Here is a 27072-nt window from a genome sequence, read left to right as displayed (position 1 = left end):
GATGGGGGAAGATGCCCCCAAATGTGAATTTTCAAATTGTATTTAGATAAATATTTAGCATTTGCAGGATGATGATACATCAGCCAATGTGTTATTATAGGAAATCAATAGAAACATTAGCTAATTTATATAATTTGTTTGATCATTTATTTGTAAAAAAAAAAACATTTTTTTAAATTGGCGTCATCTTGCCCCTTGTCACTATTGCTTTGTCTGTTACAGATTGTTTGATATGTGTGGAGTATTTATACTGTAGCGCCGCAGTCAAACTGAATACTTGTGATGATAGTTGTGACTTGCTGTTCTTTCCTTTTCTTCAACATTTATGGGAGTAATGCATTATCGGATACGGAAGAAAGCACTTAGGTTATTTACTTAGGTTATTTACTTAGGTTAACACTGCTTTGGTTATTGTTCTGATCAAAACCATTCTCTATAATCCTGAATAAAAGCTTCAGTGAGCGACATCTGTTTTGTCATTAGTAAGAAATGACAAAACGTTTCATTTTATTAAAAACACATCACTGCAAATGACAATGTAAGCCTATACGTTTTTTCATTTATTTATCGGTGAATATCCTATAATAACAACGGTGTGACAAATTCATTCATAATTCGTTTACACGAAACACAACAAATCATCCATCATCAATTATTACTGTAACTCCAAGTACTTCAACTTAATTTGCCACAACCAAGACATTGGCCTATAAAGCATATGTAATACCCTTAAATGTTTCAACTATGTATGTTTTAAAAACAATTCCACGTGTAATGGAGGGTATGTTGAACACTATTTTAATATATAAAACTGTGACCCAATCATAACTGGGAGTTTACTTCCATGTCTTGAATGTTCACTCCTATCAAAACTGAGTGATTAAAAGTGAAGGTCAAAACAGGGTAGAAAATAGATTATTACTTCTAAATTAGGATGTTGTTTGATGTAAAAATCTTGTTGTGGACCTCAGAGAACATTTATAAAGTAAAAAAAAACAAAAATGACCCCTTAATGTCCTTTTTGATGCTTGAAAGTTTTGAATGTTCTTTATTGGTTAGTATTTACTGTGAAAACGCCTTTTTTTATCAGGTTTTAGCAGAACATTTCTGTCTCCATTTATCCACCCATTTCAAGCCACAGATATGTTTTGTAACTCTACTGAACTGTTACGTTGTTCCTGGCTTCCAGAGGTAGTCCCTTCAGTGCCTCCTGACTTCAAAATCGTTCTTATTCTCTGTCTCACTCTCTCTTTCCATCTCTCATGTGGATGAAGGGCAAGAGTGTAGTCTCTATATATAGAGCAGGCTGGTTTATTTACCTGCTGCCCTTGCTAACGTGTCCTTGCTAAATGAAGGCGAGTAGGCCTATCACCATCCCAAGAACAGCGCTTCACACCATCAGAGCTGATGGCAGTGTGTGGGTGTGTACTTGTAGGTATCTTGATTCGGCTTTTAATCAGGACTAAACAGATGAACCAATCTCTGCTCATCAGCGTCATTATGCTCCTAACAAGAGTTATTGATGTGAACTGCCAATTTATGCTGCATTATGCTTGTTAAAGTGGATGCTTGTCGAGGAAGTAGTTACACAATGGGCTGCTGATCTAGCTACAGAAGTACGCGGTGATGTCCTCACAGCTGTATATGTATAATGTGGCCATTACCAAGTTTAAACAACTCAAAAGATTCATCCCTGCTCGCAAATCTCTGCAAGTGTGCAAAGCATCTTCCTAAGTTCTGCATTGGGCAACTTTAGCTGTTGATTGACATACATTCGTTCTTCTTGTCACTCAAATCAATCTACTGATCAATGTTGGAGGGTTGGGTGCAGCTGAGGCGTTACATCTCTTTCTAAACCTCATTTATCTTTGTCACACAAATAGGTCTATCAAACACACACACACTAACCTTGAAGTCTGGAAAATCCTCCTTGACTGCACCGCTATTTTGAAAAATATTCCTGGCCAGTTTGCTGTATTGTCTGTTTGTGGTGATGTTTTCTGTGCACTCATTTTGGCCATCATAACTGTACACTAATCAAATAGGGTTTTGGTTTGTGCCTCTTTACATTAAAGGGATAGTTCACAGAAAACGAAAAATTCACCCTCATGTTGTTCCATACATGTATGACTTTCTTTCTTCTGTGGAAGATAAAATAACATATTTTGAAGAAAGTGTTTGTCTAAAACAGCACTGGATCCCACTAACTTTTGTTATATGGTTGGGAAAAAACTGAAACATTTTTCAAAACATCTTTTATATTCCACAGCAGAAATAATGTCATACAGGTTTGGAACAATATGAGAGTGAGTAAATGACATTTTCATCTTTGTGTGAACTATCTCTTTACAATCTTTAATACCAACGTGAACTTAATTTTGAAAAACTTTTATGTTTTATAAATAGGTGTGGAAATAAAAGTGTTGATTTATTTATTTATATTCTCTATGCAATCCTCCTTTTGTTGCTTAAACTTAAATCTTCCATCAGTCTAAATGACAGGAAAATACATCCCTCACTCCTACCTGAAGCTAATTTAAGTTGAGGGTGTACAATATGTTTTATAAAGAGTTTTGTTATGTCATACATTTTGGGGTTCCCTCTTTCTGTTCAGAAGAACTATTCTTTTAGTAAAAATGCAGCATCTGTTTTAGCTGCCACTTCTCCCTCTAATCACTGATAATATTAATGTGATGTCAATAACAGTACACTAAGGGTCTCTTACAGTTAGGGAACACCTCCATATCGCCCCCTATTGGCTATTTTTAGGAGTTAAAACACACACAAAAAATGTTACAGCTGACATTGTATTGGCCCCTTCACCTCTCATTCACAGTAACTCTGTCACACAGAGTATGGTGCTCATGGTCATTGTATACAAGGTCAGTCTTGATCACGTTTTTTGCTTAAGAAGACTTTAAACTGCTCAGCCACCTCCTCATCCAAATCCTTGCCCCACCCCCACCCCCACCACTGCCTTTACACCTATACATTGGGTTCTTATTTGGAGAGACTGTAGTATGACCCCAGCTAAACACCATTTTCTCTCTTTACCTCATATTCTGTCCCTTCCTGGTCTCATTTGCCTTGTCTTTTTGTCAATTTCTCTGGGATATCTGGACAATCATACATTTAATCATAATTCAGAGAGTCCGGATAGTCCTTTACTGTGTTTGAGGTTGTCATATTCGGGCCTCAATATATATAGCAGGTGATGGATATATACAGTATGATGTGATATGATATATGATAAAGCATAAAACATTTAGGTTTAGTCTCATGAATGGACTAAATGAACGGAATGCTTTTGGCTTACCTCAAAGATTAAGCACCAAATATCATTGCCTATTGCTTGGCAAGGATTTTGCTGTTAAATAAGACTCTTAAAATAGTTTAGGGATCAGAAACCTGCTTAGGAACCTTCTATTCGTCATAATCCAAGCAATGTTACTCAAGATGTGGAGGCTTTTTTGAGGTAAATGTCTTTCAGAGGAAGTCATTATATATTTCTTGAACATCAAAGTGTCAGTGGGACAGGGAGATAAATTGTAATTGGCCGGTTCGGGTCATGCTCAATGCCAGGGTTGCCTAGAGACAGGAAACGCTTGATTCTAATTGGGTTGTCTGTCTGATGCTGCTTGCCGGTGTCCTGTCCTGCATCACAGCACACGTTATTTCAGTCCGACACCAAAAGATCTGCATGACCCTGTGGTCTAGAAAGCAGACTGACAAAGGGAATCATTGCTAGAAGTTCCTGGTTTGGTAGAGCAAAGCATAGACTAGTTGGAGAGGTGCTAGCTGGATATAGTATAGTACAGTTGGGCTTGAGAAGGCTGTATAGAAGAGGTAAGGTCTTGAGATGTGGTTCTCATCACTAATAATCCAATTTGTAATACACTGAACAAAAAGCCAGTCAGTGAAATACTCGCATTCATTGCTTTGGTAAGGATAGGTTGTGCCATATCTAGTTCCACTAGAAAAGAAATACAAAATGTTGCCTTTTTTTGTCTAATTTTTACCTAATAATGATGGGTCACTTTATGAATACCTTTACTTGACATAAAGTTATTTATTTTTCTACAAATATATATATTATTTTGTCTACTTAAGACAAAAGTCCTTAATTTGTGCTTTCTCTCACAATACGTTTCCTCAAACCCTATTTTTCCAGGGTCGTCTCTTTCAGCACATGGTTATTTTAATGTAATTCTAACAACACAGGGATTGCTATTGCTAGTAAAAATTTCATTGTATCATTAATTTTTTTAATAAATATCGTAAAGAACAGCAGCTTACAACATAAAACAGTTTGGCAGTAACACGTTTAATAATAAAATTATATATTTTATATTTTAATATTATGAATTATATTTATTTATATAAGGAATCTGACAAAGGTATAATTTGAAGCATCCCATAAGAAATTAAAAATCCTTTAAAACATGCAACCATCAAGCCCCAGGATGGAGCTTTAATGGGACTGTAAAAGTCTAGATTTTGTTAGAAAGGCTGTAAAATTGTGGGTAACTCTTGGAAGAATTACATAAACTGGTGGAATATGATATAAAGTATGTATATATAGTGTATTTCAAACAAAGGAAATGATTGCAGCTGTAGATATCATAGTACTTTTATTGGGGAAATCATAGTTTTTTTTGTAAAAGAATTTTAACAGCATTGTAAATAAGCAGCATTGGTGGTGTGTACATTATACTCAATTGAAATACAATACAATGTAGCTTTGTAAAGAGTGATAATGTTAAGATTTAGCTTTACATTATGTCTTTATGTAGTTCCGATATAAAACTTGGCTTAATATTTACAGCATAATATTGGTCAGAATTTATTTATTTTTGACCCTGAAATAAACAACAAGAAAAACCGGAATACTGAAAATAAAAAATGCATGTTATTTGGCTGCTATTTCTATAACATTTTACAGATAATTGTACAAGAGTTGTAATTTTTCGACCATTGTCATCATTATTCTCTGCATACTTACAGACAGCAAGCCATTGATGTGAAGGGTTGAATCACGGATGTTTACTGCAGGAATGTTTGCGTTTTCAATCTTGGATCTGCAAGGCCATAGAGACAGTGTCCTTCACTTCAACTACAACAACAAAAAGAATTCAAATGTTTAAAAGAAAAATTTTAACTGTCAAAGAAACATTTTTGACTTATCAGAGCATGTCATATTCTTGTTTATTGTAATTACAAATGCTGAGGACAGCACAAAATACAAAATCGGAGAAATCTGTGAGCTGCTCTCCACTATAGACATATATATTACAGCAGCACTCGAGTGGAGAAAAATTCAACACATTTGTGAGTGGTGAGTGTTAGTCTGCGCCGGGTCTTCAGTTCTAATGTGGCAAGTTGGTGAGGTTTTATGCACCCTCCCGTCATTTATGCTGGAGCGACGCAGGCCGCGGATGTGGCGGGGTCTCACGCGGCTGAGTGGGGAAGCAGGTTGACTACATGTTGATCAAGTTGAGTGAGCACCAAACATACAAATAATTCATTTAATGTGATTAATTATAAATATGTGATGAGATGTAATTGAAATTAGTGCATCATGCCATTATGAATCAAATGTGTATACATATATACATTATTACATGTGAGTGTTTTTTCTTCTACTCCTTCTATGCCTTTCATGTACACACACACCTGTCTGTTTTCTTTGTGATCTTTGGTTTTGTGATGCTGGCCGTCACATTTACGGCTTGCATTAGTCTACAGTATAGAAGTGCTTCAAATCGCCCCACCCCCTTCCAGTCAGACAGAGTTACAGTCATAAAGATAAAGGTTGAGGTGCTTTCCCACCTGTGTAGACACAGATCAAACCGACTGCCAACATGATCCATACTGTTACGGATTTGGAAGTCATTCAGGGGGGGAAAAGGGGATTGAACACTGGAAGGTTCCTTGTGATTTAGCTGCTGATAATATTCTTGATTATTTACATTTATATAGATATGGGGAACTTGATATTTCTACGCTCTACATTTCCTCAAGCTGCATCATTGAGAAAAGTGTAAAAACACACTTTCATAAGTTAAAGTGCTTGTGCTTACAAGCTGTATAAAGTACATACAAAAGACATTTTAAAAGGCTTCTTGGCAAAAACAACAAAAACAAATGGTTGATGGTGATATGTTATGGTTTCAGCTTGTTTGTTTTAGGTTTGTGTTAACATAATCTCATGATAACAGCTGAGATTGATTTGTGAGAGAAATCAACGAACACAACGATGGGATTAAAGCCAAGAAAAGATTATTTCAATACAACAGGTGTCTTACTATCCTTGCATGAAGCAAAATGAATGTGTGAAAAAATGTAATTAAAACATGCATCTGTAAAGAACTGTAGACTATAAGGTAAGCATATTTAAAAACTTAATATTAGGCGTCCTAAATAAGTACAATGTAGTTACTGTGTGTATATTGTACTGTAAACACTTTTGCTGCTACTGAGGTGGGATACAGGTATGGTTAGGTTTGGTCGTGCGGTTATGTTTAAGGGTGGGTTAAGGTTTAAGGGAAGGGTCAACAATGTAATTACAGAAATTAATTCTGTAATCTCAGAAATCTCTTTTATTCTCAGAAGAAAAAGAATCTATAAGTACATGCAAGTATTTTAAAAATACAAGTACAATGTAAAAACATCTATGCACACAATAAGTGCATTGTACCAAACGATTAGATTAAATGTACATAATAGTCACCTAATATAAAGTGGGACCCCGCTGCGTTTGCCATAGGCTATATGAGGACTGACCAAATCAATCAAATAGAACACAAAGAGAAAAACTGATTCTTTTAAAGTTATACCGCCTCTCAACTTGGTGCAAGCTTTGCAAGCATGTGTCATGTGCCTGTCTATTGAGCTTCTGCCACATACTTAACCAACCGCCTTTATTAGGGGGTTCTGAAAAAGGAACCGGCTAAAAGGTGAGTATGAGTATGTAGACCTTTAGAGTCCCAGAGAACGAGCATTAACAGGCATTGCATTCTATATTGCGGTTGGTGTAATATCAAGGTCTGAATTTTCTTTTCTAGCAAAAGGACACACCTGGAAGGGCTGGTGCAGGTTTGTCTATCTGTCTATACAGTAATCCCCCCTGCTTGTTCTGGGAAAATTCCACAGATCTGAACCACACCTTTCAAATGCTCCTAATATGATACTCATCTACTGGAAACTATTATTTGAACAGACTGCAAATAGATAAAAGTTGGCCTGCTAATCTAAAAAAAGAGTAATGTTTGCACGTAATTTAACTGATTAATAAAACTTTCAATATCTAGAAGTGCTTTTCTAGAGATCCTGTTTTTTTCTGGAGTAAGTTAATGCTGGCTTCATAAAACTGACAAATGCCATCACTCTGTATGATTATTAGTTAGAAATGAATCTGAGCCTTGAACAAATACCTAATATAAAACACACACAAACGTGTCTAAACCAAAAACATCTCTTGAAGCAAGAGTTTATTAAGATCCATAAATAGATTTAGAAAGCTGATTTTGCTTTTGAAGCTACCTCAAGACATCAGAGCTTTAGAGCTTTTAAAACAAGGGTGAGGATATTAAATAAGCCCACAGACGCAGTTCTCGACTTTCTCAACCATTTGTTTTAGGCTATTCTTGGGATTTAAGGCTTGCTTTTTTTCTTATTTGCTTTTTTCTTTTCAACATTTGTACATATAACATGAGTAAGGGATAATGTACAGTGTACAAAATATAACCTCAGCCAGACCCTAATTTGAAGTGTGAAGATGATTGTCCATTATCCTGCTTATTATATATGGATGCTTACAAAATGAACAGATAAATAAATAAAAATATGAAAAGTAGTACTGCTCAACTGGTTGCCTGGGTCAAAAGTCAATTATACAGGTCAGTGTCAAGTTCCAGAGCTGTATCATAAATTACAATAAGCTTCGCAGATGTTCACAAAAAAAAGTCATGCAAAACGCACCAGAGAATGCCAGAGCACAAAATTAATTTCTACAAGGATATAAATATAATGCTGATATAGTGCTAGATACAACTCATCTGGGTCAGAAGACTCTTGGAAGAGGTGTGTCTTGAGACTTGAGAGATGGGAGGATTCTGCAATATCAAGTAATTGTTCACAGCATCGATTCATCTTTCCACATAATTCTCACCATTTATCCTGTGCCTGTGCTTAATATTCATGTCTTCTCCTCGTTTTAGGCTTTGCTTCTTTCTCGTACAATCGCGCTGCCCTCGATCGCAAAACTCTGGCGACCGGAATGAGGTCATTATCCGAGGCTGTGATGAGGAACTGCTGCACTCTCTCTTCTTCAGCAGCAGCAGTCTGTGGGAGAATTCTGCTCCGCTCCTGATCTTTGATGACTTTACAATGCTTATTTCTAAACTAATTATTATCTATCACCACAGAAGCAGAAGCGTGCAGACACATGTAGTTAACAATTAATTTTATGATCAATATGAAAAATATTGGCTGTAATGTTGTTCAGTGAGCAACATCCTGGAACCTGTCCAGTAGACTACTGATTGTGGGAATGAAATCACTGTTCACTATTCTTGTGGAATGTTTCTAAACACTCAGGTAGAAAGGCAGCACTTCTCATGGAGTGATGGCCAATAGCATGTGAGTGGGTGTTTAATGACGCTTTCACTTTTCATTGGTTACAGTGGTCAACCGTGTTGAGCGTTGACTAAATTTCCAGAGGAATTACTGTTGCTCTAGGTAATATGGCACAGGCCACAAGCACCCCAAGTTCATTAAATAGATACTATCTGTGTCCTCGGGTCAAATGGCAATCGAACAAAGCATGCTGCAGCAGATGGTTTACTCTCATGTGCACACTTATTTGCATAGTACTGCATTTATATTTTCCACTGCTGTCCATCACCATTCTACAGTTCTGACCGAGTCTTGGACATGTCTTTCCCAGGAGTTTTTTAGAGCATTAAATGTTATAAGTAAACATGGAACCATGTATAATATTGAGAAAAAACAAAAGATTGAACCATGCTACCATTCATAATCATTATTAGTAGTGTATGATGGTTGATGCTGGCGGGTAAATTGGTTTTCTCAGGCTCCACAGAGGAATTTCTCTTTATCACTGAATGGAATGTGATAAGTCAATATGAAAATGCCATTGATAACATGCAAAAAAAAAAAAAAAATCCCTCAGTCTTGGGTTTCTGAATTACTCTTAGTGTTCACCAGCCCCCTTTGCCCCCTAAATCTCTGTTCGAATTGAAAATAGCATGTATTTGCGCATCTCTACGGCTCTCTTCTCCCTCCCGCTGTGTAGGGTTGACCTGGGGCTTGGCTGTCTTGCCTTGGCCTTGAGAGGACTGAGACTGTGTTTAAGTAGAGGGAGCGGCTGAGCGAGGCAAATAAAAAACTCTTTACACACTCTGAGACGGAGCTGAGCTGGAACCTCAGGTACACGATTGTGAAATTCCCCACGTTCCACTCCCTGCAGTCCACAACAACACAAAGAGCTGCCCGAAATCGAGGCTAAGTGTTCCTCCACAGAATGCTTGTCCTTAAGACTGTTTCGCTGTACACTGACTGCTTAGGGTCATTCTCAAAGGATTAGTCAATTGGGGCGGCACATGATCTTGTATGAGTCCCAGAATTACACGACATGTGTTTGTTTGTAGGGCTTATTCATGCTACACATACCTGAATGACCTGATCTATGATGTCTACTGTCTGCTCCCATAGAATTGCTGAAGACAATATCAGTGATCTCATAATTGCTGTTGAATGCAATTGCCAAGATGTAATTGTACTAAGACAGATAGAGATAGATGGAAGGAGCAGGAAAATCACGCTCCACAACAGCATGCGGGTGACTGTTTCTCCTCGGTACTCCTTTTTTCCTTGTAGTCATCCACACTGATTCATTAACTGTCTAATACACTGAAGGTAAACTATCAGATTATTGCCAACCTCCAAAACCTCTTCATATTAAATAAGTGAAAGTTCATAACACGTTCATCATAGTGTGCCAGTTCACTCCTGTTAGACATCTGTGGTCATAATCTCATTAAATCAGACATAAAGTAACTTCTGTGTGACTGTTTGCAAGTAGGAGCATCAATTAAACTGCTTCTCTTTCAGTTGCGTATTCGGAGCTTATAAAGTTGTTTTAGAAGAGATTAACTGCTCGATTTGCTCTCAACATTCTGAGAGGTTCGCACTGAGGATTAATATAATGTAAAGTTGCCCATTAAACAATCTCCAATGGAGCTAAATCAAAAATTATGACAAAATGTTTTGTTTTTGGCAAAGACAAATAGATCATTTTCCTGTGTGATGCACGTTAAAGATCTCTTTGCTAATTATTTTACTCTTCACATATGATTATGATTTAATGGTGTTTGTAATATTTAAGCAGTCAAAAAAGTGCACACCTCAAAACTAAAACAAACTGGACAACAAATCATCCATCTCGTGGCCATTTGAACAAAACCTTTTTCAGGGGTCCTACTTTCTTAATGTATTTCACAAGACAAGCAGCCACCATCTTTGATAGAGCAGTCTGGAAAATGTGTGAAAATAAGACAATAAAACACATACCTTACCCGCTGCTATGGGCCAGGGAACACAGTGGTTACCATGGCTTAATCTGTCACTGAAGTGGACTTTAAGGGGTGACAGGGTTTTTGCAGGCTGATCTTTCTCCCAAACAGACAGCTTAGCATTTGTGTGCACAGGAAGAGCCTTTTCCAATATCTCAAATAAGCTGTGTTGGGCAGAAGAGCCAACTTAATCTCTGTCTCCTCTCTCTCGCTCTCTCGCACCAATGGAATATGGAGGAATAATTAATTGTATCCTTAATTAACCAAAACATCCATGGCTTTTCAGTTTGGAAATAGTTGTTTGGACGATATTTCGATGAAAGTGAAATCCTGTAAATTGTTCAGAAAATGATCATTTCGCTTTAAAACTTTAAAAATGACAGTAAAACTATCTGCAGCTTCTGTAAAGTTCAGCTTTTTCAGGTTAGAGGTTAATAGGACAACAAGTGATCAACCTGATAATCATGTGATAAAAGAGATAAGTTTACATTTAATTAAAATGTATGTTTGTATTTTGAATCGCTTTGCTTGTGATTATTCTATGATTAATCAGATTAATGTCCTCACTGGCGATAAATGAAGTTTTGAAAGTCGCATTCACCCTTATGTGCACCTTAAGCAGTAACATATACAGACCAAATGACTTAAACAGAAATGGTCCATTAGCAGGTCACATAGATGGATGGAGCATTTGCATCCCAGTAACAAACTGAGCACACATGCATGTCGCAGCCTCACGGACAGCAGCGGGGGAAACTGATGCGCTCACATCTCACCGTGTCCCTCCCCTGAAACCCACCTTCTTTAAAGGTTTTTGAGCGTCCGTTTTGTGGGATAACATCAGAAGGGTTCGTCCCGTCGAGCCAATCAGGTCCCTCCCTACCTCAGATCGCAGCTATAATACATAGGAGTAAAGAGGCTTCTCGCATAAGTGGCTGTGGCTTCAACTCACGTTGCGATTTTGAGGTCAGTCTTACCTTTCACATCCACGCCGCAAACCTCCGATGCGTTATCAGACGCACATTTACGCACCTGTCACGATAGGGCTTGGCACTGAGGGACACGCGTGAACTGAGGAGAAGGCAAGGACATCGCCGGAGATCCGCGCAAGGAGAACGAGAAATCCCGCTAGACAGACCGCGCAGGGCGCTCTAGAACACCGCAGCGAGATTCACCGTGCGGCAAAATGCGGCTTCTGACGAGAGAGCTGCTGGTGTCTCTTATCAGTCTGTCCTTGGTGGTGTCCGGACTGGCCTGCGGTCCAGGCAGAGGCTACGGCAGAAGAAGACATCCGAAGAAGCTGACACCTCTCGCCTACAAGCAGTTTATACCTAATGTCGCGGAGAAGACCTTAGGGGCCAGCGGCAGATACGAGGGCAAGATAACGCGCAATTCGGAGAGATTTAAAGAACTTACTCCAAATTACAACCCCGACATTATCTTTAAGGATGAGGAGAACACAGGCGCGGACAGACTCATGACACAGGTAATTTCTTTCCGTTCACAAATCACACCGGTGCTTGTTTGAAGTCAGAGCTTAAGAAAGTACAGTTCGTGCAAGGATTGTGAATTAGTCTTACGGAACGGCTCTTTCTAATGAAGCTGTGCTAGAGAAATGCCACCAGGAGAGGACCGGCTGGTTGCCTCCTTGCTCACCCTCTCTGTTCCTATATTTGTCCTCGCTGAGATTACTAGGTACATCAGGCGCGCGTTAGCCTATATGTTTTATAAAATGTGGGTATCCAGCTAGATAGGTACGGCACCTGATCTAAAGGGACTGTGGTGGGCATAACATGTCAGTCTCATGACAGCTAAATATAGAAGGAAATTAAGCGTACATGTTCATAGGATCGCTTAGTAGCCAGACCGCAGCCCACCCGCTCGCAGCGGCTGCTTATCAGGGCATGAAAATATTGACATTTCTCAAAGGATGCTCTTAAATTTGTTTCTGGTTATTAATGGGCCAGGATGGTACCGCTTACTGACAGATTAGAATCAGACACAATGGCCTATCTGTCTTCACCCCTCTGCTTTCTATATTATGCAGGAGTTTTCTCATATTCTGGCAATCATTTTATGCCACATGCGATGCTGCATTATCTATAGGCCTATTTGTTTTACAACTGACCGATATAAGCAACATCAAGCGATGCACATGCAGAAATAAGTTTTATGTGGTAGCCTACACACCAGGAGTAGACTAAAACATCATTTTAATTGCAATACGCTGATATGTTGATAAATAGTTAGATAGCATATGTGATTAATCCGTTAGATGCGGTAAACTGTTTTCTTTGCTTGAAATTATATTCGACTAGTCAGACTTCGATCTATTTATTTTATGGTTAATGCTAGAGTTGTGTGCTGCTCAAAAATTATAGAAAGTTATTTTTTTTGCCCGAGTTGTAGTCTACATAACATTTAACTTATTTTTTTTATTTAATTTTTATTTATTTAATTTTTTTAACGAAAGCTAGGCCTCTGAAAAAGTCAGACAGCTTCGGGAATAGGCTGTCTGTCCCCAACATGGCTTTCCACTCTCGTCGCATTAGCAGGGATCATTTGAACTTCTGACCCTTTGCCCAAAGGAAGAATAACATTGCTGCTTAGTAATGCATCGAATATATATTTGCTATACAAAGCATATTGAGGTCTGCTTCCGTGTAATTTACAAAGTGAATACCCTGTGTGTAATCTTTTTTATTAGGATATTTTGACGTGCCTCTGCTGAAAAGCTCTTCGGTTCAAACTAAGTCATGACTGGTTATCGCATGGACGAGGTTTGCTGAAGCATTGCGAATGTCAACCAAAGTGAATTTATACGCGCTGCGCAGGTGCATTATAAAGTCTCCCTTTTTCTGGTCCTTAAAAAAAGATGAAACCCTTGTCTGGTGTGGTTTTCTCAGATGTATATCAAACTCTACTTAAGGTGAATGTGATTATAAGTGTGTGATGACCCGCGGGCACACACACTGCCATTAAAAAAGGAAAGCTACCCCTGCAATCTTGTTACTTCAAATGGACGTCTAAGCTTTTCAAAGGGAGTTAACGAGGTGTCCTGTTAGCAAATGTTTTGGAGAAGCGCATCCGAGTGGAAGAGATGGTTTGTTGGTTGAACACGCTGTGTAGTGAATTGGACTTAACGGTGCTCACGAAATTAGGCGCAAGTACGAGGGCATCCTGGAGGCTGTTTGCTCTGACAGGTAGCTGATAAGTGTTTCCTCTATAACAGTTCATTTTGAGAGGAGATTAGTAGCTGACTGTGACTATAGGCGGCGTGTTGAACAAACCTCGTGTGGAGCACAAAGCGGCGGCACAGGGGGTTCCCGCTGCGCTTCATGGTGGCTGAACAGAATTTGGCTTGATTTGCGGCACACGACCCAATGAATTAATAAAGAGTTTAGGCTTCACGGGTCTTGAATCCCCGGCAGTTTTGCTCAGAATATGCTAGGTTGTATCTTTTGGTCCCTTGTTTATATTTTCCTCTCTCATTCGAGTCCCACGAGTGCTGTAGAGCTAATAAGCAGCAGATTAAAATAACTAAAGTAAAATCACTAGTTACAGGAAATAATTTTTTCTGTAAGGGTAAAGTACCAGTCTGTCATTTTCCATTCAGTCCACAGATGTATATCTCAGTAAGAAAATGATTAATGTAGCTATATAAGAGGATGCATGAGTGAAGCACATTAAGTTTTTGGTGGTTTGCATAATAGACATTGAGACATAATGGAGTGAACTTAAACTATTATATGTTTTATAATTGACTATACTTCCTTTTTTTTATGTATGATGCAGTGTAATAAGATGTGGCCTTCAATGCAGACATGAAAATTAGAGGGTCAGGCAAATCAGCAGAAAGTGGGGCGATAGTAGTCTGGTACAGAAATGTATGTTATAGGCTACGGATGGTGTGTGTGTGTGCTTGTGAAGGAGGGAGAGAAAGAGGCAGCGAGCGAGTCAAAGCTAGGAGGGAATTTGTGTGAATTATTAGAGGTATTAATTTGGCTTAGTGTCACAATTTGCAAGCATATTTTGAATAGATTTTATATAACCTCTGAAAGACCGTCGGTTAAGCAATCACATCACGTCCCTTGAGCAAACCTGTGCTGCAAGAATAATGAGTAGTTGCTTCTCTTGGACGGAGTGAAAGAGTCTTTTGTAGTGTTTTATTTGACATATTGGTTAAGTGTTGGGAAGAGTTGTCCTGGAGAAGGCCAAGCATCCCAACGCAAGGTCCCGGGAAAGGTTAGTGGGTGCACCACCCACACATGGCCTGATACTCCATATCTCGTACCTGCCCCTCGGTGAGACCGACTGCTCTAAACCAAAATGTTTAAATAATAAAAACCACAAATCACTAACTGAACATCACTTTTCAGTATTTTTTGCCTTCTAATCTCAAGTCACTATTGTTTGTATTTTGGCCTTTTAAGCAGAAGAGGCCTTGATGCAGTCACACCTTTCTCTAGTTGGATCTATATGGTTTAGATCAGTGAAGCGAATGCAATAACTTATCAATTTTTCATTGAGCTCTTTGGGCAGAATAGCCTTGCATGCAAGGCTGAATTATTTCCAGTGTAAATACAGGATTCTTATTTCATATATATAGACTTATTTGTAAGTCAACCTGTTTGTCTGGACATATTGATTGGGATAGTTACATAATTATTGTCAGTAAATGATGTCTGGAGTGATGTGAACCTTGAAAAGGCTGTTCAGAACTGACTGATTGTGATAAGATAATATTGAACCAGTCAATCAAACCGAGGGCTTTAACTAAACTAAAACTGTCAGTTTGTTTAAACAGCTTTTAGGCAAGCTATCATTAAGGTATTTTTGGAGATTAAGAGCATTATTTATTGTGTGTGGGTGTTTATTTTTTATTTTATTTTATGTGATATGGCAACATGGATCAATGAATGGAAGTTTTAAAAATAATCTCTCTTCCTGTTCTCTCGCTGTCTTTCCATTAGAGATGCAAAGACAAGCTGAACTCACTGGCCATCTCTGTAATGAACCAGTGGCCAGGGGTTAAGCTGCGTGTGACAGAGGGCTGGGATGAGGACGGTCACCATTTTGAAGAATCACTCCACTACGAGGGAAGAGCTGTTGATATCACCACCTCTGATCGAGACAAGAGCAAATACGGGACACTCTCTCGGTTAGCTGTAGAAGCTGGATTTGACTGGGTCTATTACGAGTCCAAAGCGCACATCCATTGCTCTGTCAAAGCAGGTAAGACCATGGCAGGTTGATTGGAAGTGCGAAATATCAAAGTGATGGGCACAATGCTTCACACTCCACTTCATGTGGAATAAATAGCAGGCTTAAAAAGATAATCTGCTTTTAAATACTGATACAGTAAAAACAACAAAAATTTTCTTAATTTATCAAATACATTTTTAATTATAACTGTATTCATAAAAGTAACTTCTGGCAAAGAAAGTCTTATTTATAACAAATATTCTAATTAATAAATCGAATGTATTTTAGTTATTATGAAAAATACAAATTGTTTCAAGGCTATTCCTCTATAAGATATTTTAAATCCTTCACTTTACACAGTTAAAACGACTATCACAGAAAGACTTTCGAGCCAATATATTAACTGATCTTACATCGCCCCACTCTGTCTCTTTGAAGGAAGCGCTTATCAAGTCATCACAAGATCACTCACTGAAACAGAATAAACATTGCTTATGAAGACATAACAAATCAAACACGCACGCTTAAAATATACGATTAAAAAACACGACGGAGTTTATGGTATCACTTGCGCAAATAAAATGTAGCCTAGGCCTAATTCCTATCAGCAATCTTTTATTTATTTATTTTGTAGTGTAATAAGTTTAACATTGATCTAAGATAATTTCGCAGGAACACATTGGCAAAAGCCTTAGGCTTTCGCCAAATCTTATTAAAATTCTAAACACTTTTACAAATACATTACAGGCTTTAAACAGAGCCAGGTCGAACTCGCTCGCCCAAATCTGTTTCTCAATTGTCACCATCTTATTTCATGCCCTAGAATCTTATGAGAGGATTAGACGAAAAGTCCATTCTATAGCTCTGTTTACCGACCCAAGAGATCGGAATGTGAAGAGATCCCACAAGGCCCGAATTATTGTCATTAAGCTTGACAACGGAGAGCATGATGGTTTAAAAAAATGAAAGGAAAGAAGAAGAGGGCATTGATTGACTACCGCTAGCATTTCTAATTTACATTCAAATCTACACCATTAGAGCCTTGGAAAAGTGTCTGGGCTGAGTAAATAGGTACTATTTGAGCCTGCTTGGGGTTTTCTCATTCTATAAGTGTGAATTGTCACATAGAAGTTTCTGCACCTGAGCAAATATGAAAGAGGCACAAGGAAAGGCAGAAGTGTCCTTTTCCAAGAGTGCTCTGTACACAAGCTGCATTAGAATGACAATGTCCGGGCTTTATTGATTTTTAATTAGAGCAGTCCAGCCTTTTTCCTCCTCCATCTCAAACAAAGAGTTTTTTTGGGAAAAGCTTTCGATTTACAGCCTAATTCCCGTTGCCACGTTTTCTTTTGTTTATTCAGACTTTTTCTTACTTGAGGCGACTTTGGGGCTGATATAGCCTAGTTTACGTGCATGCTTTTCGCGCTTTTTATTTATTTATTTATTTGACAACCTCGACATAACTCAAAATATAGGCCTAATATTAGAGCGTAATTATATTACTTCTTGATATTCTGCATAAAAGGAGTGCCGTTTTATTCACCCATTGCTATTTGTCTCGACAGAAAATTCGGTTGCTGCAAAATCTGGAGGCTGCTTCCCAGGTTCGGCTCTGGTCACGCTCAAAGACGGAGGGCAGAAGGCCGTGAAGGACCTGAACCCCGGCGACAAGGTGCTGGCGGCGGACAGCGCTGGGAACCTCGTGTACAGCGACTTCATCATGTTCACAGACCGAGACTCCGCGACGCGACGTATGTTCTACGTCATAGAAACGAAAGAACCCGTTGAAAAGATCACACTCACCGCTGCTCATCTCCTTTTTGTCCTCGACAACTCAACGGATGATCTCCACACCATGACCGCCGCGTATGCCAGCAGTGTCAGGGCCGGACAAAAGGTGATGGTTGTTGATGATAGCGGTCAACTTAAATCTGTCATCGTGGAGAGGATATACACGGAGGAGCACCATGGCTCGTTCGCACCAGTGACTGCTCATGGAACCATTGTGGTCGACAGAATACTGGCGTCCTGTTACGCCGTAATAAAGGACCACGGGCTCGCGCATTTGGCCTTCGCGCCCGTCAGGCTCTGTTATGACGTGACATCAGTCCTATTCCCTAAAAACTTAATCAGTGAGTCCAGTGCGACTTTACAACAGGAGGGAGTCCACTGGTACTCCAAGCTCCTCTATCAAGTGGGAACGTGGCTTTTGGACAGCCACATGCTTCATCCTTTGGGGATGTCAGTAAACTCAAGCTGAACACCTTCATATGGAAATAAAGCAAGAGAAATCACATTAATATAAGACAATGTTAGTACAAGAGAGAAAGAGAGAGCGAGAGTGAGAGAGAGAAAGAGACAAAGGCCCCGAGCGGAGTTGGGATATTTATTACAATGACTTTAAAAAAATGTCATTTTCAAAGAATAAATGGAGCCTTAAAAGTTTTCTTTGCATAATTTATTCTCGCGTGAACTCAGGCTGGTGGCACACATACGGATTCGAATGATCATCCAGCGGTGCAGAATCTATTTTTGTATATCTCATGTAAACAGGAAAAAAAGATAATGTATGGAAAAAATAATGAACATTTCATGACAGGTTGTAACATTCTGTGCTTATGTGCAAATGACTGTTATATTTTAGGGGTAAGCAAACGCCGCGGGGCTCCAGAAATTATATTTTTATACACAGAATTGTACATTAGATTTTGACCGATCGTTACCTAATCACTTTTCGTTATTTGAAATAGTGTTAGATACGAGAATATATTTTAATTTAAATAGGTGCAGAGTCTTTGCAGTCTTGTGCTGTTATCTCTTTTAGAATTCTCTATTATTTTGTCATTGCTTTGGTTGTCAGATTGGGACAGACATATTGTTCACTCTTCTCTGGTTTCATTGTTTTTTTGTATTTCTTTAAGAAAATGCGAAATGCACATTCTGACAATTCAGTAACGATAATAGTCCCACAGTAAAGAACAAAAGTTTTCGTTAAACAAATTAATAACTACTGTACATTTACTAAAAATGTATTTTTCTTTTCATATTTTGTAATAGGTAAATAGTTTTATAGAAATAAAATGCAGCTGATGCACAGTTTGGATAGCATACGATTGAGTGGCCATACCAGTTAACTTGTCTTTCATTAAGGCAAGGTGTCAGGAAATGTATAGAATTTATTATTTATATGTTTATTATAAATGAATGAGATAAAGAAAATATTCAAACTGCTCATTTGTATGTTTTTGTTTCATGAATATATTTTGATGATGATGATGCATAAATTAAACATCTTGACCTATCATTCTAATAATCAGAAGATTTAATAGGCTATTGCTGTTATTGATATTATTAACGCTCATAAATATGTCATTGTTATTGCTGTTGCTTAAAAAGTCGGTTCTCGGCAGAAGTTTATTAAATTAACAGGGCTAATTATGTTCATTGCTGTCACGTTTAAGACATGGCACAACAATGGCTTACAAGTTGTCTAAATGTAAATAGGCTACAATAATTCAATAAAAAATATTTTATTGTTGCAGTGAAAAACGTTATCGGATAGAGTTGACCAGAGTTTCCCCCAACGTAATTCGGGCTATTCAGTTAAAGCTCGAGAGGGAGAAACCAACCCATTCAAACCAACGTGTGGAAATGCGAAATGAAGTTAAATGTTGAAAGCGGCTATCGGTAAGACGCGAAAAAGTCTTTGATCTGCATTTTGTATGCTTGCGAAAAGTTGTGTTCCCATGTTAAATATGAACAGGATAGTCCTCCTCAGCGTAAACAGCTGAAAATCTCTCACGCAGATTAAAAAGGCTATTTGCGTGCTTTAAACGCACCAACACATTTAGTGGAAATCGCCTTATTAGATCGGCTCTTTGGTGATTTCTCATCGAGGTCTTTAGCGTGGCTATTATTCGCCGCCATGAGAATTACGTCAAAATAAGTGACGGAATCAAATACATTAAATGATTAGACTACACATTTGGCTATTGAACACATTTAGCCTACACACCTTTCCCGTCTTCATGTAATAGTGCTTTTATAGTTAATCTCAGGAATGAAACAGGTGGCGCACCAGGTGCAACGAGAGGAAGTGAGGAAGCATCCACTTCAAATCTAATACACGATGCATAACTCTAACTCGCGGTTATAAGGTAAACCCAAAGGATCTCTGATTTTTCCTTTGGTTTAGTCTGAGATGTGATATGCGACTTCTATTCAAGCAAGGAAAAAAGACAGCCTAACTTTATGCAGCCATCTAACAATGAGCCCCAAACCCAGTTCAGACAGTAGAAATTCGAAATGACAAAAGCGGATCATAGCAAAGAGTTTTGTAAAACTGAATGGCCGGATGTCATCCTTACAATTGTAAAACTTTCTCAAGCTCCTCCCAGATCATGATATCATTCATGTGAACTCTCTGCTGAACAATATTATCAATGAGAGGAATAGTCCCAGAGAGCCAATGTGAGCTCAGCTGATAAACTGGGTATTGAGAATAGTACTAAAGTTAGAAGGGAAAGTTCTAACCTCATTTGCGTGCAAATTCAGACTGCAATTTCTATCATCAGCCAATATAAAAGATGGCTAGATCAGTGTCTTCACGATCTCTGTGTTGCACCAATAACAAAGAACTAAATATACAACTATATACATTTATTGTCTTTTCTGATCAATGTGTGTGTGTGCATGGACACTTTGAAGGGTGTTAAAACTAGTGAGTGAATGAAAGTTTGAGCTTTTGAACTCTGTTGCAACACGAATAGAAATTCCACTACCAATTCTTGAGAAGACTTCATTGTGCTGCAGGTTTTGCTGCTTTTTAGAGCTGTTGGTGAGGCTCACTCTCAGCCCTGACCTTGAGCATTTACACAGACACAAAAGCGACTGGGCGAAAGCATTCCTCGGAGCAGGTAAATAAAACCAACTAATCCTTCAGAGGGGCCTTGTGTCTGCAGAGAGAGCAACTGTTTCAACAAACGCTTGCTGGCAACTGCAAACAAAAAATGGACTGGCAACTGTTGTGAGGTGGGAATGAAATAAGGGTTGCTTATCGTTAAATTCCAATCATTCATTTTAATTGCATGAATATTTACCCAAGTGACAATCACTTTTCCAAAAGTACAATTTCCAGCTTCCTTTCTTCTTTATTTCCAGGGAATAAAGCACCCATCGCTTTTGACAATTTGGTGTGGACCACTGCTTATTGTGGCATAATGATTACTTGTAAAAAATCTGTAAGATGGTGATCTTTTGTTGGCTCAAACAGCGAACTTTATACTCACAGAAAGTAGATGCAAAATGAGTATGAAAAGCCATTAATTCATCACTCAATAACAAGGACATGGGCAACAGAGTAGATGAAATCCAAGAAAAGGATTTATTTCAAGTAATTATTCATAACAAGTACAGTCAAGGCATATTATCGGTTTCCACTTGACAAGCTCCATAAAAGGTTACTAAACAAACACCATTTATATTCTTCAGAGTTCAACATGTAGGACAGTCCGGTGTACACATTTCAAACACATCAAAACCGTTCCAATAATACAAGACTGAAGGACAACAAAACGGCGATCAAAGCAGCATAAATCACTTCCCCAATACAATAATGATTTCCAAGTAATGTTTTCTTTTCATCCAACAACACAACACGTGTGTACAGCTGGCAAGAGTGTACAGATCATTCTTGGGATTTGTGCAAGTTTTTGAACTTTGGAACTCAGTAGGGTGTGGTTCCCAGAGACGCAACACTTCCACGGACGTGGGCTAATACAGAAAGGAAATCCAGAAGCAAGGTCCCCCTGCTTTAATACAGAAGGATTATGTTCACACAACACCACAGTGAGATCAACAACAGCCTTCCCATCAAGCCTCAGTCCCAGATGAAAAGAGAGAGAGAGAGAGAGAGAGAGAGAGAGAGAGAGAGAGAGAGAGAGAGAGAGAGAGAGATAGATAGATAGATAGATAGATAGAGAGAGATAGAAAGAAAGAGACACAAGAGAAGTGATATCTGGTACCAGATAAGAGGACCTGTTGAGAAATCAAGACAAGTTAGCATCATCTGGACGCAGCTCTACTGTGGAGACAACATTATTTAGAACTGAAAACAAAAGGAGGGTTTTTCATATTAGTTTAATATTTCCATTTTATTTTGTTACCCATAATTTGAAATAGGCAGAGGTTTTCAAAAGCAATGTTCCTTTCACAGAGCAAGGACCTTCACTCTAATTATTTTAAGAAGGAATTTGATATAAACTCATTTTCATTATAATAACGATCAAAACTTGACTACACGGTCAAATTTTACTATTTTTGTCACACTATCACCAAAAGATAAACACCAGAGTCAATACACAAGTTTATAAATAGGCCTTTGATTTCACATGGTTCTGGTTCACAATCAGCACATTACTTTGACAAACACAGGTCTTGGAGACCACAGTTCAGGAGCACTGCAGTGGGATGCGGGTATGGGACGGTATCAGCTATGCGCGCTTCTCCCTTCGGTCAATCATTGCACTAAAGCTGATAAACAAGACTCAAATATAGCATAAAAGGCTCAAAAACTAAGCAATTAAAAGTTTACTTCAAACCCATCAACTTGTCCAGCCATCCTAAAATGAAGTCAGCATCAGATCAACAGAGCGCTAAACAAGACCAATCAAAACAAATCTGCTAGTCTGTATACTTCCTAGTCCTGTCCGGTGCAATAGTTGCAACGTTTGTTTGCTAGCGTTGACATTTTTAAAACAATCTCATCAGGTCGCCCTCATTTTAAAGTTACATCTGCCATGTTCAAATGTTCAAAGAATCTCTCAATCTTGCCACAGAAACACCAACGTTTAAAACAGTTACACAGAATTTCACCCTGCCAGCCAGAAAGCATTATCAGTATTACTACCAACAATTAGCTAGTGCAATGTTTATTTATAAAAAAAGAAAGAAAAGAAAACGTTGGGTCTTTTTATAGGGTTGCAACATAAATTGTCCTAAAAATTCCTTTTGAAAACCAATGCCATCTTAGAATATAAAGGGGCTACAGAGCATTTGTTTTATGAAAAACCCTCCTTTCTGTGCTCCTGGAAGCTCTGTCCTGGAAAAGAGAAAAAAATGGTTTAATTACAAGTGACAGATAATCATACCGGTGCCAACGGGAAGCAGTGTATTGTGTTTGACAAATAAAACAATAAGTAAAAACATGCCCCGTCTCTGGTCTTCGAGCTGACTACCGTTATAAGAAATGCAAGTAATCTAACGCCAGGTTTCACAGACAAGGCTTAAGCTATAGTCGGAGACTAAAATGCATGTTTGAGCTGTTTTAACTGGAAGTAAAACACATCTTAAAATACCGACACATCTTAAAATATATCAGTGCCATTGTTTTTCTTTCTCAAGATGCACACCAGTAAAGTTATTTTTTTTCTAAGGCTACTTAAATGTCCTGATTGAACTAATCCTGGCGTAATCTAAGCCCTGTCTGTGAAACCAGGCCTAGAAGTCCTAATCTTGAAGCACTAGGCCATCCTGGCATTTCTATAAACTGGCAAATTGTTCAACTGCACCAGGATCCATGTAAAAAAAGAAAAAATGAAAACATGGGGAGTGTGCCAGCCACTTGTGATTGACAGAAATAAAGACACAAAACAATATAAAACAAAAACAGACCAAAAAGTAAAATACCTTTTACATTATTTTGGACTATATAAATTATCAAAAATGTCTAGCAAAAAGTGACCAATAAGTCAATCTCTGAAAACTTAAACTTGTCACATGTGTGATTACAGTTAGGAAAGGGAAAGCTTCCCCAAGTTAATCTAAACTTACAATGAAGTTACTAAAAGGTTCAATATGAATCTGTTTTTCTCTCTTATAAGGTCACTTATAAAGATTACGTCTTATAAGATTTATAATTAGAAATATATTAAAATAGTGTTTTTCAGGCTAGTTGAAACCTTTTAAATCCATAGGATTCACTCTTTTTATATAAACACATTCAAACCAATAAATAAAAAAACAAATCTGTTCCCTGTACCAATTTTAAACAGAGCATGTCTACAAAACTCAAAGTTAACAAAAACAAAATAAAATGTAAAAATCTCAGTCAAAAGGATCCATGTGTTTTGATTTTATAACATTATTTACAATCTTACCCATTATATATATTTCTGTGATTCCTGGAAACTCACAATGCAAATGATTAATACAAACATATAGACAAAGAGTACTGGGATTAATCATGGCCAACTACTATATTATAAATCACAAGTGCATCTTAAAGCAAGTGGGTGTTGAAGGGTAGCAGCTTTACAAATGAACTTGAAAGCCAATGGCCCAAAGTCTTGGACAGCCAAGATAAAAGTCTTCAGGTAAACGCTTGCACCTTAATTAGAAATAAAATATTTTCCCCTAAAATCCATTTCTACATTTGGCAACAGAAACATTCGGGAGGATGGACGAACATTAGGGTTGCGTTTCGAATAATCAAACATATTTTAGGATGCAAGAGGGAATCTTCAAACACAAAACAACATCAGACAACAGTTAGTGGTGATAAAGACAGTTGGCTTCACATACCCGTATTTACATGGTATATATGTGACCACCTTTTATTTTTCATCTTTAAAATATCTTCAAATAATAAGCTCTAAGTTCTGCAATAACAAAATTGTTGTAAAATGACCAAGGGATACTTTATGTTGATATATAAAAACAAATTGAGAAAAGAAATTCACCTGTCACATACAAGTAGGTATTTTTAAACCATTTCAAACATGGAAAGATTTCAATATGAGAAAACAACAGACTTGACAGCTTCATACACATTTTTTTTCTTCCATTATATACAAAAAGGTGACCACTGATAATAGTTGCTCCCAAATCCTTTGAAATTGTAGACCTGGATGTGCTAATAACTACAAACATTTATTTGATAATTCATTTAATGAAGTGGCTACAACATAACAGGGATTTTATTACACTGTTATATTATCTAAAACAGAGATATTTTAGATACTATAACAAGACTGTTTTTGCTATTGAAGTAGCTTATAATGTAAAGTGATTGGATTAAATTAATCAAAATAGGAACAATATAACCCACTAAACCAAAGAGCAGTTCTGGGGCAATAACGTGAGTTCAGTTTAAGCTGTACAATTAAACTTTACAAGCACTATACTTACACCATACTGATGAACTAATATTATTATTATTAATACAAATAATAACGACGATGATATAACAACAACAATTTGAGATGTGAAATACTCATGATTGAGGCGATGAAAAACCAGGGATTGTAATATATTCACTGGAGACTGACAATACATGAGGATTTGTGATAATAATAAAAAAAAGTCTTCATGGGTAACAACATACAAAATAAAGAAGAAAATGAAGATGAAGGGTTTTGGAAGAGTACCTGACAGCTGATGTTGACCAATCCCTATCCCCAACTACTCAATTCCTGCAAAACAATGAACTGAGCCCAAGCTATAACCATACAAACATCAGATATAGTTCAAAATATCTCCCTTCACAAACAAATGACCTCAAGCTGAACACGATTTACAAAAGCATCCAGTGCTCTAGACAATCCACACCACCATCAAAAGCTACAATAAAATCCTACCAAATCATCACACGGGCCTTGATTCAGTCATCCTCTTCCACACACGATGTGCTAAACTCTGAGGAAAGAAAACTAAGCACATTAAAAGGAGCATTACCAAAGGGGGGACTTTCTGACAGCCTAGAAGCCATTTCTAACAACAATTAAAATAATCTAAATATGCGACTCCAGCACCACAACTTAAAATCAAAGTATAAAAGCCATTTTTTGTTAAATAGTTCGTCACAGACACGTCATGAACCACCACTCCAGCTCTGCAGAACAAAACTCAACTGCAATACAATAATAATGGTGACAGGGTCAATGAAAACTTAAGATCATAAATAGTCATGAACAAATGCACACAAAAAAAAAGAGAGAGACATTCGCAATCTCACAGTGGCTTGCAAAGATATTCAAATAGAAAAAACCTCAACCCAAAAATGCCCCTGAAGTTTCTCAACAGCAGCTCTACAAAGCAGTGCTTTCACTCTGATGTCCACAACATGCCCTGGGCCACAGCCCAAAACTAAAGAGCTCCATACAGAAGAGTTCTGCTGCCCTCTACAGGTGACAAAAACAACCGCAGCATACAGAACATGCACCACACATTCAGGCCAAAGCCCCCATTTAACACTATGTTCAAGGCAATGACTGGAAAATCCAAAATAAATCAAGAATTCCTATTGAAAAGAATTGTTCTGATGATCTGTCTTGAGAGCTACAGGATGGAAGCAACTATTATCAAGTGTCATAAACATGACATGGTTTCATACCTCGGCCTCTTTTCACCTGCTGGTTCAGAACATTACTGATTTCCTTATATAAATGAATGTACAGAAACAAGAGCGAGACTTCATGCCAAAGTCATTCACAACATGAGTTCTAATGCTGCGCCATATCCAGCAGGACACAGCTAGTGTTTGGCTCTTTGTTTTTTACTCTTTCATGCATGTGGATTGAGTTTGTTGACAGTTCTTTTCACACGGCATCCGAAGCTTTAGCATCCTGATTGTGCGTCCGATTGTTCGCCCGTCTTTCAGAAAAAGAAGTGCTCTTCTTGCTCACTTCTCTTGTCTTCTCTTCTGTTGAACTGACTTGTTCCTCAGCCATCAATAACGGAAACATCGATGTGAGACAAATCTATCATGTGCCTATGTAATCAAGGGAACATGTGATTGAAATGAGACACTCACATTTAAAAGCAAGCTAAACTGGGGCATCTCCATCAAAACATGACAGTCAGTAGAGTTACAGCAGAGCTCTTGTTCTGTTACACAGTTATGATGAGTAATACTTGCTGAATGCACATTTAATTTGCCCTCCAGCGACACAAACCATTAGGCACAACATCTGATCTGCTTCAGCCAACAACAACACGTTAATAGAAGTTTTGGTCTAATGCTGTAGCACAATTTCGTTTCTCGCTTCCCAGCAATTCACATCATATGTGAAGAAACTTCTGAGATGCAATATTTGATAACTGTCCTACAACAGCAATAGCATTTAGACCAGGGATGTCCAAACACAGTCCTCAGTCCACTGTCCTGCAGAGTTTAGCTCCAACTTGCCACAACACACATGCCTGGAAGTTTCTAGTATTCCTAGTAAAACCTCAATTAGCTGGCTCAGGTGCGTTTAATTGGGGTTGGAGCAAA

General features: G+C 38.0%; 2 protein-coding genes across 6 annotated transcripts in view; one reads left to right on the top strand and one right to left on the bottom strand.

The window, feature by feature from the left end:
• Positions 1-4613: 4613 nt before the first annotated feature.
• The window catches only part of rbm33a (RNA binding motif protein 33a), a 74526-nt gene continuing 52067 nt past the window's right edge, over positions 4614-27072 (bottom strand). For 3 of the 5 annotated variants that reach the window (XM_079604867.1, XM_079604869.1, XM_079604868.1), the window contains exon 19: positions 23919-26568. In XM_079604867.1, coding sequence (XP_079460993.1) covers positions 26520-26568 — 49 coding nt within the window. In that variant the 3' untranslated portion in view covers positions 23919-26519. Of the gene's footprint in view, positions 5114-23918; positions 26569-27072 lie in introns of those variants that run through there. The other 2 variants (XM_079604870.1, XM_079604871.1) reach the window with 1 other exon arrangement.
• Positions 11428-19102, top strand: shha (sonic hedgehog signaling molecule a). Its single transcript, XM_079604875.1, has 3 exons — positions 11428-12081; positions 15569-15830; positions 17366-19102. The coding sequence occupies exons 1-3, from the start codon at positions 11782-11784 to the stop codon at positions 18058-18060; spliced, it is 1257 nt and encodes a 418-aa protein (XP_079461001.1). The 5' UTR covers positions 11428-11781; the 3' UTR covers positions 18061-19102.

The sequence above is a fragment of the Phoxinus phoxinus genome (assembly GCF_949152265.1).
Source record: "Phoxinus phoxinus genome assembly, chromosome: 2".
NCBI lineage: Eukaryota > Metazoa > Chordata > Actinopteri > Cypriniformes > Leuciscidae > Phoxinus > Phoxinus phoxinus.
Note: the sequence above shows the minus strand (reverse complement) of the source record. Positions and strands in the feature narration are given on the sequence as shown.

Coding starts and splice junctions, on each gene's coding strand:
- shha (XM_079604875.1), top strand. CDS start 11,782: ATGCGGCTTCTGACGAGAGAGCTGCTGGTGTCTCTTATCAGTCTGTCC. Junction 12,082..15,568: donor CGGACAGACTCATGACACAG/GTAATTTCTTTC, acceptor TCTTTCCATTAG/AGATGCAAAGACAAGCTGAA. Junction 15,831..17,365: donor CCATTGCTCTGTCAAAGCAG/GTAAGACCATGG, acceptor TTGTCTCGACAG/AAAATTCGGTTGCTGCAAAA.